The following is a 16,056-nucleotide window of genomic DNA, read 5'->3' on the forward strand; positions in this document are numbered from 1 at the left end:
AGTATTGAAGTTGTGTGAAAATTGTTTTTTTCTTGACGGATTCTTGCCATTTCACTGGCAACGAGAATTTGTCCACTAGACGAGAGACTCACTAACAACATGAACAGTGTTTGAATGTGTTCTGATTTGTCATGTTGTTTGCCAGGACATGTTCCATGCTATTCTTGTATTAACTTAATCTACTGTGCAAATGGCAAACAGAGAGAGATGTAAATTGAATTTGCACAATTGTTTTACGTTTGTACAGGACTATTATTGAAGAATTTATATTTAGAGAGACGAGATCACTGCAGATTGTAATGAGGAGAAATGTAATCTTAAAAGAAATAAACCATCAACACCCCTCACCACCCTCAGCACAGAAGACACTTTCCTGGAAACTGGAAACAGCATGATAAGTGGGACACAATGTCCTAGTCAAAAGTAATGAACTACAAAGGGAATAGGGTGCCATTTGAGACACAGGCAATGTTAACTCTAATAAGACTATATAAATGCACATGGTCTGAAATCAATGCTCTTCATTATAATGCTAATATAGAGCCTGTAGGGCAGACTGGGTATCTGGATTAGGGTTGCAATTTGTTTTTCAATGAATTCCCTGGGTTTCCAGAATTAGGAGGGAATAAACTGGAAATCCTGAATCTTTCAACCATGATTTCTTGGAAACAAGTGAATTTCTTTATTGCAACCTATTTGCAACCTTAATCTGAATTATATTAATCATATGAGGTGTGCTGATGACATACCTCCTGCCCTGATTAGTTACAGTAGTTAGTAGGCCATATTAGTTGGCCTAATAATCTGTATCTAGGTGTTTGTTTGAGACAATGGAGAACAGGCTCTTTTGCTATGGGTGGCAGGGTAGCTTAGTGGTTAGAGTGTTAGAGTGTTGGACTAGTAACCGGAAGGTTGCAAGTTCAAACCCCCGAGCTGACAAGGTACAAATCTGTCATTCTGCCCCAGAACTGGCAGTTAACCCACTGTTCCTAGGCTGTCATTGAAAATAAGAATTTGTTCTTAACTTACTTGCCTAGTTAAATAAAGGTTATAAATAAATACGTGTAAATTTTCGGCACGGAAAGCATTCTTTCTCAGGTTTTCAAGGATGTTTGTCTAGACATGGTGTTACAGAGAAGCATTTCAGGAAGGTGTGGATTTTGTTAAAATGAACAGTTTATGCCCTTACAGTTTACCATGGCCTTTAGTCAGTTGGAGGTTCATTCTGTTAGTTGTCTTTGAAAATGTAATGGTCTCTGTCTCTGTCCTATGAATTCCACTATGACTTCCACTATTCATCAATACACTCATCCTTTCCAGCAAACACTTCTCTATTTGTATTATTTGTACAAAATGCATTAATCATACATTGAACTGAATGATGTTGACATCACTTCTGTATTCTCTGTAATTCTTTCTTCATAGAGAAATGGATATTACAATTTTACATGCAGCACAACACAACCTACTTAGACATCAATGATGAGATACTGCACAGTATGTGGTGAATCAATGGTATTTGTTGAAGGGTTGAAGCCTGTATAATCTCTTGTGGACAGATCTGACCAAACTAGGAAATATTTTAGTTATGGGTTAATCGAGAGTAAAGCCTATATAAAGTTAAGATACATCTGAGTCAAACGGAAGGGATATTTTCATCAGATAGCAAGCTTCCAGTAACTGTGCATAGATGGTGACATTTCTATTATGGTTCATATTTAAATTTGCTTACATTAGTAGGCAAGGCAGGTAGGTTAGGGGCCCTAAACCACAATTATTTAGACATTGTTTGAGCATATGCAGCAACAAGATAGAAGGGTGTGTGTGCATGGAATGAATGCTACCAATTAGAGACTGCAAAAAACTGTTCATCTGGAACAGCGCTTTGAATGTCACGTTTGATTTATTTCTCACACTGTTGCTCAACAGCATTGCTTCATTACTCAACTCTTTGAACTACTGTACTTCCTGTAATAAAAGCCACATCGTCCGGCATAACACAGGTCTGGTTAGAATTAGATAGTGGTCATGTCAGAAACAGCGCGCCCACATGACCAAACCCGAACTCTGGCAATATGAAGGAGAGCAGTTGACTTCGACTATCGATTACAACTATTGATTTACAACTTTCCGAAGTTTTCCCTATTGTGGAACGTCTTGTCATCTCCCAAGGAAATGTTAGAGTTTGTTTTACCTTTGTTGTTTGGCTTTTTGGCACTCTACTTAATCAGCGTGCGGTTCAGCAGAACAAGGCAAGTGGTGGATGAATTCCGAGTTTATTTGAAGTTTGTGGTGTTCGCGTTACTGTTTAGGAATATAACTTTCGCCTAAACACTTTGAGCTGATAGTTGTTCAAGGTCCTTAAAACCTCAAACATTATTTGTATAGCGTTCATGCAGGAGATTATTTACACAAAGGTGATCAAACTGTTGTGTAAGAACATGAAGTAGATTTGAGTGAGCGTCTTGTTGTTGCTTCATTTGAGTTTCAGCTACAGTAGCCAACAAATTATAACCTGCATCTTCATGTGAAAAGTTTTGACAATGTTGTAACAATGTAGCAACCATAAATATGACGTGTACACATTTGCTGAAATGAAATGCGTTATTTTAGGAATGATAAAATCTGCATTGGCCAACGGCCAGATAAGCGAGAAATGTTTTCCCAATTAGAATGAAGGCTTACTTTGTTAAAAAATACGATGACAGTGTAGCCTATGTATGCACTGAGTGTAGCTATATCCAAACAAACAGTCCTTTACCTTTTCTTCAGTGTTGTTTGCTCTATAAACATAGTTTTCATGATCTTAAATACCTTTATGAATGTCTTGTTAAGTTCCATTTGCTGCTGTTACTGCGAGTTCGTGGGACTGCAAACCCCAGATTCGTCCCAAATGGCTCCCTATCCCCTATAGTGCACTACTTTTGACCAGAGCCCTGTCAAAAGTATTGCACTATAAACGGAATAGGGTGCCATTTAGGACTGCAAACCTACTGTGTTCTCTGTGAGAAGTAGGTCAGCCACAAACAGTCTCTAAAGGAATTTCCTTCAGCAGTGTTTGCAATGGCTGGTCAACTCCCAGAGAGGCAGTTAATGAGGATCAGACCTGGTGGGTTCAAATACTATTTGAAATCTTTTGAATTATTTGAGCATTTTCTCTAGAGTCTAGACTGCCTGTAGTGCCAGATGGTGGGGTTTACAGTTTTGGGACTATTCTATTGGTTACATTGTGCCAGACAAGCTCATTCAAGCGCAGATAAAGTATTTAAAATGATTTAGTATTTGAACCCAGTATAGTCATCATCCCCAGTGTTCCCCACCCCACCACGCTCTTCTTATCTATGCAAAAGGGAAGTACCTTGCTGTTGATAATCTTGAGTAAGAGGAACATGTTATGGATTGCATTTTGTTGCCCCTGCAAGCTGATTGCAACATTACTTAGTAATGGGTTGCAACTTCCTAGCAAATAGGGCCTCAACAGTAAAGGTAAATGGGATTCCATATTCTACATACAGTATCATCCTATTTTGTTTAATGTGAAGTATAACAAATGACAGGTCTAATTGATAAACACTCATTGCTGCAGTGTGGGCATCTGTTGTTATATTGTTACTGACGCATGGGGCCCTTATTCTGATGCTGTCCTCTCCAAATGTGCTCACTGCTGGCAGACACTATCAGCCTCCCTGATTGCTTCTGACAAGAGGCTGGCAGGCAGACAGGCAGGCAGGCGGCAGTGTGGACTAGGTGGGGGCACAAGCACAAAAACAAGCAAGCCTGGGCTGAGACTTGTCAGTTTGAGGCCTCACAAATAGCAGATAGTCTCTCATGACCAGCGCTCTCCACACACTAGCAGGAGAAATGGAATATTATCCCTTGGATGGATAAGCACACACATGAGTTAGTTTAGCACTGACATTGCACAGATTAGTATTGTTTTGTTGATTCTCATGCATTATTTTGTGACACAGGACACTGTGCTCCGTGCTGCACCACGTCAGCTCTAGATACAGTATTTTCCTGCATAAGTTTTGTGTTTCCAAAAACAAGTACAGGACAGGAATGATGTTGAAATCTATGGTAACAGTTAGTCTATGTATTTGTTTTCAATGACACAATACTTTGTTGTATACCGCACCTTACAATGCTGCCACTATTTTATCAGTATAATGACCCACTGACATTGTGTGTCTATAGGGTAAATATGGGAGAAGATTACGGGTAACATTGTGCCCCTAACTCAGTTACTGTATGCTAATAGTCTTGTGTACACACGCTGTGGCTATAGACTATATAAGCAAATGTCTCGCCAGCTCAACCTCGAACTGGTCAAATAAACCCTGACTGGTAACCATATCCTTAAGCTTCAAAAATCATTGAACAAATATTTGATAATAGCTTTCTGAATCTGCTCAGTTTGTATTACAGTTTTCTGTCCACTACTGCAAGATCTTCCACAAAAAAGGAGAGAGGATGTTCTTTGCTTAGCGTTTGAGTGGAGTTATTATAATCTAAGGGTGTCCAGTGTGTGTCTGTAATGTAATGTAACACACATACACACCCCGATGTTGTAAAGGCATTGAACCACTGGTCACTTCCCATTTCACACTGTGTATTGTTGTGGAAATTCAGTACTGAGAGAGACTTGGTCATTTCTTCCAACAATCATCTTTATTTAATATCGATTCATTATTGCATTAATCAAACCTTCGACCCCACACTCTGAAGTGCGTTGCCGAGTGCTTAACTGATAAGGAAAAAGCTGATGTTATATAGGACCTAAACATGCTTAGTCAGACTGGTTCCAACTCCCATAAGCCACCTTGGTTATCTATACAGGATGGTGTTTTACCCACAACCCGGCTTAGTTTGTCTATGGAATGCCAGCTTTTAGGTTTTTATCAATCAAGTCATTGTCAGCTCATGCTATCTCTAGCAAAACCCATTTTCCTTCACCCTACGCCCAGACTAACTGCAGGAAGCTAGAGTGGACACCATCTCTTTAACAGTAAACTCCTCTCAGTTAACTCAGAAAGGGACCGAGAGAGTCCTAAGAACCTTATTATATTTCATAAAACAACCATTTGGTGCCCTTTCCCACCTGGACAAAAGGACCACCTATGTGAGAATGCTATTCATTGACTACAGCTCAGAATTCAACACCATAGTGCCCTCAAAGCTCATCAATAAGCTAAGGACCCTGGGACTAAACACCTCCCTCTGCAACTGGATCCTGGACTGATCCTGATGGGCTGCCCCCAGGTGGTAAGGGTAGGTAACAACATATCCGCCACGCTGATCCTCAACACAGGGCCCCTCATGATTGTGGACTACAGGAAAAGGAGGACCGAGCGGAGGACCGAGCACGCCACCCATTCTCATCGACGGGGCTGTAGTGGAGCAGGTTGAGAGCTTCAAGTTCCTTGGTGTCCACATCACCAACAAACTAACATGGTCCAAGCAAGAAGGCACGGCAAAACCTATTCCCCCTCAGGAGAATGAAAATATTTGGCATGAGTCCTCAGATCCTCAAAAGGTTCCACAGCTGCACCATCGAGAGACTGATTGCATCACTGCCTGTTACGGCAACTGCTCGGTCTCTGACCGCAAGGCACTACAAAGGGTAGTGCGTACGGTCCAGTACGTCACTGGGGCCAAGCTTCCTGCCATCCAGGACCTCTATACCAGGCGGTGTCAGAGGAAGGCCCTAAAAATTGTCAAAGACTCCAGCCATCCTAGTCATAGACTGTTCTCTCTTCTACTGCACGGCAAGCGGTACCGGAGCGCCAAGTCTAGGTCCAAGAGGCTTCTAAACAGCTTCTACCCCTAAGCCACAAGACTCCTGAACATCTAATCAAATAGCTACCCAGACTATTTGCATCCCGCCCCCCTTTTTTTTTTACGCCGCTGCTAATCTCTTATTATCTATGCATAGTCACTTTAATAACTCTAGCTACATGTACATATTACCTCAATTACTTTGACTAACCGGTGCCCCCGCACATTGACTCTGTACCGGTACCCCTTGTATATAGTCTCGCTATTGTTATTTTGTAGCTCTTTAACTACTTGTTACTTTTATTTCTTATTCATATTTTTTAAACTGCATTGTTGGTTTGTCACGCCTTGACCTTAGAGATCCTTTTATTTCTCTATTTGGTTAGGTCAGGGTGTGATTAGGGTAGGCATTCTAGTTTTTCATTTCTATGTTGGCTTGGTATGGTTCCCAATCAGAGGCAGCTGTCTATCGTTGTCTCTGATTGGGGATCATATTTAGGCAGCCTTTTCCCACCTGTTGTTTGTGGGATCTTGTTTTTGTGTAGTGCCTGTGAGTACTCCATTACTTCACGTTTCGTTTGTGTCTGTATTGTTTTGGTGAATTTCAATAATTAAACATGTGGAACTCTACGCACGCTGTGCCTTGGTCCGTTTATTCTAACAACGAGCGTGACATGGTTAGGGGCTTGTAAGTAAGCATTTCACTGTAAGGTCTACTGTTGTTGTATTCGGCACGTGTGACTAATACACTTTGATTTGATAAATATAACATCATCTTGTAATCCTGCTACACAGTATTTAAACACTCTATCCCTGATATAGCTTATTCTAATATCTACTACTGTACATTGTATTTTAGTTACACTGTTTATTCACACTTCATATTTATTTATATACTGGATTCTTGACATCGCTCAAACTAATATATGTACTGCTGTACATGTCAATCTTACTTCATCTTGTGTAAATTCCCCCAGTGTACATATGAATAGATTGCGTTTTGATACTGCTAGAGTGCAATTGGGGTTGTTAATTTGCCCGCCATTCTTGATTTCTTGACGTTTCTTCTGTGTATTTGTTTTGTACATTTGACATTTGACTGCATTGTTAGGAGCTAGTACATAAACGTTGCCCTGCACCGCTATAACACCTGCTAACTGTGTATGTGACCAATACACTTTGATTTGATGTGTTCTGAAGGACCTGTGTCTGTGTGTGCGTGTGTGTGTGTTTTAAGGGCCCAGTGTGTGTGTTGCTGTCCTGTTGACAGGGTCAAAACTGCCCCTTCCTTTCTTTAAGCCTAACGCATGGATGCTTTTTACTGCACACCCGTGCATGCACATACACGCGCATGCTCACACACACAGACACACACACAGGCACACACACTCACATACATGGATTAGAAGGTAATATTTAATTCGATCTGTAGGATGGACAGTGAGAGAACAGAGCAGTGTTAGATGTACAGTGTTACATTTCCCTGGGAAAATAACCAGCCTACTCTTCCTGTAATCACTAAGCGATTATATTGCTATGCAGAACTCCCATGTTGCCTTTTTTTGTAATTGTCTTCCATCTGTATTCACTTATGGGTTAGGGTTGCAAAATTCCGGGAAATTCCAAAAAAAATCACTGGTTTCCCCGAAATCCCAGTTGGAGGTTTCCTGGAATCAGGGGGGAATAAGCTGGAAATCTGGCATCATCCAACCAGGATTTCTGGAAAACCACAGAATTTGTAATAATTTTGCAACCCTACAGCTATTTATAGCTGTTTGAGTTGGATACAATTTGTAAGGGAGTGATTCATGCTCTGTCATCAAATTTTGCCTGAGATGATGCTCTGTGTTATAATCTCAACTCGGCACAGCCAGAAGAGGACTGGTCACCCCTCAGAGCCTGGTTCCTCTCTAGGTTTCTCTCTAGGTTTCTTCCTAGGTTCCTGCCTTTCTTGGGAGTTTTTCCTAGCCACTGTGCTTCTACAGTACATCTGCATTGCTTGCTGTTTGTTGTTTTAGGCTGGGTTTCTGTATAGCACTCTGTGACATTGGCTGATGTAAAAAGGGCTTTATAAAAACATTTTATTGTGTCTGTGCTAAATTCTCGGTCATTAAATTCTTCCTTTAAACCTTGCCACCCATCATCTGCTGTATTTGTCTGTTACACTGTATACTGTATGTGTTAAAAGAGAATAGATGTTGGGGATAGCTGATACGAGTCCAGCTTGAAGGTTTGGGAGACGCTCAATCACATGCCTACGCCTTGTATCTGTTACCAGTTCCTTTGTCCATAAGATCTCATTTGTATCTGAAACCGGTAGATCAATGCTTTATCTCTTATTTCATTAGAAAGATTTTCGATGCATATTTGTTGATGATATGACATGTTGTTAATCTCTTTTATAGGAGAGATGGGGAGCCTCCACTTGTAAATGGTTGGATTCCATTCCTTGGGAAAGCTTTGGAGTTTCGAAAGAATGCTCATGGGTTTCTTGCAGCACATAAGGAGAAACATGGAGATGTATTTACTGTGCTGATTGCTGGTGAGGGATACTAATGTTTTATTATACATTTTAAAATAGTGTAGTTTAAAAAAATATTCAATGTTCTTGTTGTTACTGAAATGGTTGACAAAATCTATCTATTCTATTGCACTTATTACTTATGCTTATTACTTATGGCATAATGCTCTTTTAAAACAGTAAAGTTTTACACAGTACACGTGTTTCATGTCTATTGAAATACAATCCTGTTCTCGTATTTCCACTCAGGTAAATACATGACGTTTATAATGAACCCGTTGCTGTATCCGTACGTCATCAAACATGGCAAACAGCTGGACTTCCATGAGTTTTCTGACCAAGTGGCCCCCGTGACGTTCGGCTACCCCCCTGTCAGGAGCGGCAAGTTCCCCGGAATGGACGAGCACATCCAGAGGTCCTTCCGCCTTCTGCAGGGCGACAACCTCGATAACCTGACAGAGAGCATGATGGGAAATCTCATGCTTGTGTTCCATAAAGACTACCTGGATGGGGAGAGCGAGTGGAGGACTGAAAGTATGTACCAGTTCTGCAATTCGGTCATGTTTGAGGCTACTTTCCTGACCATGTATGGCAAACCTGCCCACACCAACAGACACAGCGGAATGGTGATGCTCCGACAGGACTTTGTCAAGTTCGACAACATGTTCCCTCTCCTCATCGCCAGGATCCCCATCTCTTTGCTGGGAGGAACCAAGACCATCCGGGATAAACTCATCAACTACTTCCACCCTCAGAGGATGTCTACATGGTCCAACACGTCTGGGTTCATAAAGGAAAGAGCAGCACTGTTTGAACAGTATGACTGCATGGGAGACGTAGATAAAGCAGGTATACACAGCCGATATACTGTCGTACCTAGGCTTATTTATATGTTTCTGTGATGTACTTTACCTTACTTCCTACATTTTGAATATGTTAATCCATCTCGGTAATATGCCTTGCCACCGTGATATATAGGCCTAAGGCCGAGACAATAAGAAGACATAATGGCAGAACAAATTTAACCACAACTCTGTTTCATCACAAAGCCGGAGAGCAACCTCTGTCTGGTGAAGTCCACAAAACATATTGCATGTAACAAACAGTTACATGACCTACAGCCTGGTCCAGCAAGTTAATGATTCTGACATTTTCAGACCACTAAACAACTATTGATTTAGAAGCATGGAGAGTTACCGCAAGTCTCAAAGAAAACAGGCGCTGTCTTCACTATTCGAGAACCATTTCGACTACATCAACATAATCTATTCACCTATAATTAGTCTAAAACAGTGACAACCAAAAGATGGTAAAAAAAATGTTTTAGTCCAATCAACGTAAGCTTAATATGATATGGCTGTCCATGGCACTGATTTGTGTGTGTGTGTGTGTGTTCAGGTATCTCCCTTTCAAGTAGAAAAAACATGTTGACTCACCCTACTGGTAGAAAAACGCCAATGCCATCCTTGTCTTTCATGTTGCTTAAACGGTCTATGACTCTGTCGTACAGTATACGCTCTTAGTTTTTGTTGTACTAGGCTACCTGGCTAAAATGCTTGCTCGCTAGCCTAACTTCCTTTCATAGACAACGATGCGCCAGGCCAGCTTGTTAACATTAAGCTACTATATCTAGCTAGATGTTGAACTTCCATCCTCCTCAGACCAGGGGCACAATGTATGATTTATGGTTGGTTCAGAATTGCTGTTATAATCATTGGCCAGTACGGAGAATTAAGTAAAACCACAAGTCCAAATCCCTATCCATATCCATGGCTGATTTAGGAAAGGGACAATGACATTTTGCTTTTGATGTGATGTGATTGGTGTGAAGAGAAATCTAAACTGGCTTCGCTTGACACTTTTTTTTTTTGTACACCAGCACCATTCACAGCTGAGCTCACTCAGTTTACCTCAATGCTGATTGGCTATAATTGTTTTATTTTTTTATCAAAGGAGGCCAAATGCTTGTTGGCTTCCCTTGCATTCAATGCTACGGGCGGCAACAATGTCATACTCTTTTTGACCAGAATGCATCAGACAGATGTGCTACGCATACTGAGACAGAGGGGTGCTGTTTTGATGCTAATTCCAGTGAGATACATTCAGCCTCTTGGGAATTGAAGTAAATTTACGAAACACAGAGAGATGAAAGATACAATATAATGTATGTTTCTTTGTTTTTTTTTTTTGGTAAATGTTTTGGTGAAGCCTGGCATCCCTTGTCATCCATGAATACACAACACTCGTTAAGCTACACTAAAGCTACCCTTAAGAAACATATATTTTACTTTACTGAAATTACTTTGAAAAAGTAGTTCACTACATCTAAACTTCCTTGTAAAAAATTATCATATGTAAATCTGAAATGTCGTAGACCTCAAATTGCAAGACAGATCACTTTGGGGTCATATGTTAACAGAATGTGTAGTTTAGCCTATTAAACACAAAACACATGTTCAAGTAATAATTAGGCATGTCTGATTCCCTAAAATAAAGGAAATGATTGCCGACGTACTGATCCTAGCCCAAGTTCATAGGATTTCACCCCGATCATGAAAATTTGTCTGGGACGGAAAGATTGTGGCGAAATTGTGTAGTGTATACCCGACATTACCCTTAACTTTACCATATACACTTATACCTACACAGTAATAACTGTAGGAACAATATGGTATTACCATGTAGCTGTATCTCTATACACCTACAACATAACATGTGCTACTTTGACTTCAACCAGAACCTCCCAAACCTAACTAATAGACACTCTTCTCTGTACCTGCCACAGCTCATCATTTTGCCATTCTATGGGCGTCGGTGGGAAACACAGTCCCAGCCACCTTCTGGGCCATGTATTACCTGTTGACACACCCAGAGGCCCTTGCAGTAGTGCGTGAGGAGATCCATTGTGTCCTGAAGGTCTCCGGACTAGAAGCAGATCACAACCGAGACGTCACCTTCACCCGAGAACAGCTGGACAGCCTACTGTATCTTGGTAGGGTTTCATTGTATTCTGCTATATCTGGCTCATCATTGTTGCCTACTTTATCTGGGTAGATTATAATTGTGGTGTATTGTTGTTAGGTCTGTCTGGGTAGTGTCCAATTTGTCCTCAGCATTTTATGACTGATAGAATGTATAATTGTATTACTCCTTGATTTGACTAAGTGGTCTTTTTGGCTCAGCCCCAACTAGTATAGACATAGTTCAGTTGTCTATGGTAGTGTGGCTTTGAGAGGGCCTTCCAATCCTCTGTATAGCTGACTATGCATACATATATACCCATACGTCTTCTTATCACACTTCTACTGTATAGTGGCAGGTGTTCTATGTGTGGCTCTGTGTACAATTTAGGGCAAATCGTCCTGTCCCACCCCCCAACAAACCAGTGTCTGTGATTGTAGTAATGAAGCCAGTTTCAAAGGATCCCTCCAGACTCTGTACCTGTCACATTAGATCACACTGCTGCACCCACCATGCTGACTGTAGCCTCATCTCTTCTGACAACTGCATGCTCAGGGACAAATGCCACTAGTCTAGGCTGGCTGTGGCTCTCTCTCTCTCTCTTCTCTCTCTCTCTCACACACACACACTACTGACAATTTCATCTCCTCAGGGGAAGACAGTCAAATATCCATTTCACATCTGTTTGTTTTTATAAGTGATAGGGGGTTGGATGAGTCCTTAGTTACATTTTGGAATCTCTCTTTTTTGACCTATAGTGTCTTGTCTCGGTTAAGATTGTAATGGTTTTAATGAAACACTGCTAGTCAGGATTCCTTGATGGATACATGTGGAAACAAAGCTATGTATGACTTGGTTACTCAGCTTGTGCTTTAGCCATAGCCATTTTGCTAGAGCAGTTCATATTGCTAACTAATAGCCTTCAAGTCTCCAAGCTTTCTCTTCTGTGTGAGTACATGTATGTAGTTAGCCAGTAGTATTGTGGCTACTCAAGGTAAAAAAAAAAAAAAAAAAAAAAAAAATAGATTGCCATGGGTTTTATTCTGGCCAATGTTGGTAGCTATAAAACAAAAACCCATGGTGACTAACTGAACCATTCTGTGTTCTGTTTTCAGAGAGCGCCATAAATGAGAGTCTGCGGCTGTCTTCAGCCTCCATGAACATCCGTGTGGCCCAGGAGGACTTCAGCTTGCGGCTGGAGGGAGAGCGCTCCATCGGAGTGAGGAAAGGAGATATCATCTCCCTGTATCCCCAGAGCATGCACATGGACCCCGAGATCTATGAGAATCCAGAGGTAAAGAAGACCTCAGAATTCTGTGGGCGTTCTAGAAAAGCTGTAGGCTTTCTTCACTGTGCCTAGTCTAGTCTGGGAGTTGTATATGTTCTACTGTAGTGCCTCCCTCCACCACCCACACCACCTGCTATTTGTGTGTGTGTGTGTGCATGTGTGTGTGTTTGTCCCCAGGTTAGATTAATGAGAAGCATGCATGGACTGTGAGTGATTGAATCCACTCACTGGCCTTCAGAAGGTCACAACATGCATGCTAATGTAATCAGGGTGTGATGGGTGATAATCTTGCCATGATCGGTGACTGAACAAAATTGAATCTTTCCTGGAATATGCAATAAACAGGAAATATTACCCTTTGTTATATCACCCCTTTGGGGTGAAGGAGCTTTAAAATATAGGAGGTCGAAAATAAGAATAGCCTGAGTGCCAGTCTGTGTTATCATGCCAACTCCTTGTCACTCCTTGTCATGCCAAACATGAACTTGGTTTGGCTTGACAATGACATCAATGGAGTTGGCAAGAGCATAAAAAGATCTGGGATATAATAATGATAATCCCGAAAATAATGCACTAGAAACCTATTATTTATTACCCGTCCAACAGATGTACAAGTTTGACCGATACGTCGAAGACGGAAAGGAAAAGACTGACTTCTATAAGGACGGCCAGAAGCTGAAGTACTACCGGATGCCATTTGGCTCGGGCTCCACTAAGTGCCCAGGAAGATACTTTGCTGTGAATGAGATAAAGCAGTTCCTGTCTCTGCTGCTGCTTCGTTTTGACATGGAGGTGTTGGAGGGGCAGGAGCCGTGTTCCCTGGACTCTAGCCGTGCTGGCCTGGGTATCCTGCTCCCTGCCACAGACGTCCAGATCCACTACAGACCACGTCAGGCCAGAGAGGAAGAGGGGGACCTCTGTATAAAGGAAGAATAGAGGGCCCCATGCAGCTCATATGGATTTTTACTATTTTCTCATAGGTTGCGTCCCAAACGGTACCCTATTTATTCCCCACATAGTTCATTATTTTAGACCAGGGCCCATAGGGTCATAAGTACTGCTCTATATTGGGAATAGGGTGCCATTTGAGACGCACCCATGTATTTGACTATTTTCTCATAGACTGATGTTAACTCTATGGTTATTCACACGATAAGTTATCGACTTGCTAATTTGTCAATGTATTATATAGGCAAGCTCCAGCTGTGGGCAAGGCTAGTGAATCTGCTAGCTAGGAACCTTTTGTTGTTTTATTCCATAGGACATAATGAGCCAATAATTAGATATAGTTATCTGTTTTTGCTGTTAAAAACGATTACCATATCTTTTATTAAAATAAAATACAAATGTTTATTATTATGCCTTGCTTATATTATTACATAAACTGTATCCTACAGTACAGTAGTTGAATAAAATACTTAAACTATTTTACAGGGTAAAGCACAATGTGATTATAGCTTTATGTATTAGATGGTGGTGTCCCTAAACATTTCTGATGACATATTTATTCGTATAATAACAATAACTGACCATTTTCAAGTTATACATTCAAATGTCTTTCCTATTTCAAGACACTAACAGGATACTTACTATTTACTATTCATGAAATCAAATAAATTAAAACCTAACTAACCAGTCCTGCACATGGCTGTAATTGTATTCATAATTTCTTTTTATATCTAAAAGTGTCCTATATTCTTTTAATGGGGTCATTGGAGTCTGCAAGGTTATCAACTATGATCAACGACTAATTGTTTTGTTTGACAAGCTCACTGTGGCTATGACTTGCCGATCCTTGTTTGAGCATGTTGTTTTCCTTGCTACTGAAAAGACCCCATTTATGTTTGTTAGGCTATAATGGCTGAGTTTTTACATAGTATTTAGGGGGAATTTAAACCAGACAATTAATAACAATCTTAAATTGATGGAAAAAAATTGTTGATAAATTGTGACTTTCAGATGTTAAGTGTGGTTGTACATACACGATTTGGAATATAATGCAGAAATATAGACCATAACATCTCTATTATATCACCAATACAATTTATTCATCGAACATCATCGAATCAAACTGAATAAAATGAATAAAGGCCTACATAATGGTCAAATAAATAGACTGGACTTGCATTGTAATTTGTTAAAGACAAATTAGCCTCACCATTTTGACCATGTTATGGAGCTGTCATTTCGTTTGGCGTTGCAAAAACAACAGCCATTTCGATACATAATCACCATGAAATATATAACATCATCATATACAGTAAGAATCCATATTTTGGTAATGTGGTTACTTCTCAGTCAGTCACGCTGGTCCCATCAATTCATTAATTCAGTTGTGTGCACGAAGCTTGAAGAGCCCTGTTAGTGTCGTCGGCCACAACTGTTCAAGGTTTATGGTTGAAGTGTTTGTTAAAGAGATTTGCATTGCTATGGAAAGGGTCTGGAGTCCCAGCAGAGAACGGGTATCCTGTCTGCTGGTCATAGAGCCCTAATCCGGGTGCACCAGATGTATTCGCCGCGGTAACACCGGGTCCATGGTTAAGATATGTGACAAGTCTTCTCATCTCTTCAAGTGCTTGCGCTTGCATGAGGATGTAGTTTTTGGCGAGGAGCAAAGTGGCTATTTTGGATAACTTCCGTACGGACGGGCTGTGCGCGTAGGGGATCACCGACCTCAGTTCATCGAGCGCGTCGTTCAGGTCATGCATCCTCCTCCTCTCACGGGCGTTAATGTTCAGCCGCAGCACTTTCTGCTCTTTGTGTTTCTTACCTGCGTCACATTTGGCCATTGATGCCATGAGCCTTTCCTCAGGAAAAAGCACCATGTCACTCCTGCCAATGCCATCACTGTCATCATCCTGACTCTGCTCCCCGCCACTGCTCTCAGCGGCTGCTGCGGCGGCAGCGGTGTGTTTTAAAAATTCCCCGTACTTTACGCACAGCGATTCAGATGGGAAGCCAAGTGTTCCCGCCTGAACTCCGGCCATTGTTCCCGGTTGTGAGTGCTCCTGATCAAAACTCATGGGTGATTGTCGATCTCTGGGAGAGGGAGACAGTCCTATGCTAGAGCCCGATCTGAAAGAATCCATCCTTTTGCGCCCAAACGCTGGACCTTTGTGAAGAACTTCTCTCCTACAGAGTTCTGGTGTGCGCAGTCCTGTTAAGTCAGTGGTCCCACCCCCCACTCTTTCTCGACCACTTGTGATTGCCCTGGATTCTGCGCGCCACTTTTTTGATGTTACACTTGTCCAGTGACGGTTTAATATGATACAGTAAAGTGCGCCCTCAGAGGTTCACCTTCAGGAGATAATAAAATACATTAGGAGACACAGGATTATGAGGCAGGCAGTTTTCTACTTGATTAACTCCAGACAGGAGTGAGAGGTTTATTTTATGGACCAAATGGAGAGACAACAACCCATGTGTAATAGGCTACATGGTGATGCCATTGACCATCATTAATGTTAATGTGCACTGTGATGACAGGAATGAAGATAATGATTGCATC

General features: G+C 41.3%; 2 protein-coding genes across 3 annotated transcripts; one reads left to right on the forward strand and one right to left on the reverse strand.

Annotated features, from left to right (window-relative positions):
• The first annotated feature begins 1,917 nt into the window (after window positions 1-1,917).
• Window positions 1,918-14,500, forward strand: cyp7b1 (cytochrome P450, family 7, subfamily B, polypeptide 1). 2 transcript variants are annotated; one of them, XM_020466896.2, is made up of 6 exons: window positions 1,918-2,252; window positions 8,184-8,320; window positions 8,549-9,148; window positions 11,085-11,291; window positions 12,376-12,554; window positions 13,155-14,500. In XM_020466896.2, the coding sequence occupies exons 1-6, from the start codon at window positions 2,176-2,178 to the stop codon at window positions 13,482-13,484; spliced, it is 1,530 nt and encodes a 509-aa protein (XP_020322485.1). In that variant the 5' UTR covers window positions 1,918-2,175; the 3' UTR covers window positions 13,485-14,500. The 2 variants fall into 2 exon arrangements, with proteins under 2 accessions (XP_020322485.1, XP_020322486.1); XM_020466897.2 differs by lacking the exon at window positions 1,918-2,252 and adding an exon at window positions 7,788-8,094 and having other exon boundaries at window positions 13,155-13,904.
• Window positions 14,501-14,574: 74 nt separating this feature from the next.
• Window positions 14,575-15,794, reverse strand: LOC109874865 (class E basic helix-loop-helix protein 22-like). The gene has a single exon (XM_020466899.2). The coding sequence runs from the start codon at window positions 15,635-15,637 to the stop codon at window positions 14,933-14,935; it is 705 nt and encodes a 234-aa protein (XP_020322488.1). The 5' UTR covers window positions 15,638-15,794; the 3' UTR covers window positions 14,575-14,932.
• Between the last annotated feature and the right edge of the window lie 262 nt (window positions 15,795-16,056).

Source organism: Oncorhynchus kisutch, linkage group LG30 (genome assembly GCF_002021735.2).
Source record: "Oncorhynchus kisutch isolate 150728-3 linkage group LG30, Okis_V2, whole genome shotgun sequence".
Lineage (NCBI taxonomy): Eukaryota > Metazoa > Chordata > Actinopteri > Salmoniformes > Salmonidae > Oncorhynchus > Oncorhynchus kisutch.

Excerpts from the sequence above, each read along its gene's own strand:
- cyp7b1 (XM_020466896.2), top strand. The coding sequence starts at position 2,176 with ATGTTAGAGTTTGTTTTACCTTTGTTGTTTGGCTTTTTGGCACTCTAC. Across the intron at positions 2,253-8,183 it reads GTGCGGTTCAGCAGAACAAG|GAGAGATGGGGAGCCTCCAC; the intron begins GCAAGTGGTGGA and ends TCTCTTTTATAG. Across the intron at positions 8,321-8,548 it reads ATTTACTGTGCTGATTGCTG|GTAAATACATGACGTTTATA; the intron begins GTGAGGGATACT and ends ATTTCCACTCAG.
- LOC109874865 (XM_020466899.2), bottom strand. The coding sequence starts at position 15,637 with ATGGATTCTTTCAGATCGGGCTCTAGCATAGGACTGTCTCCCTCTCCC.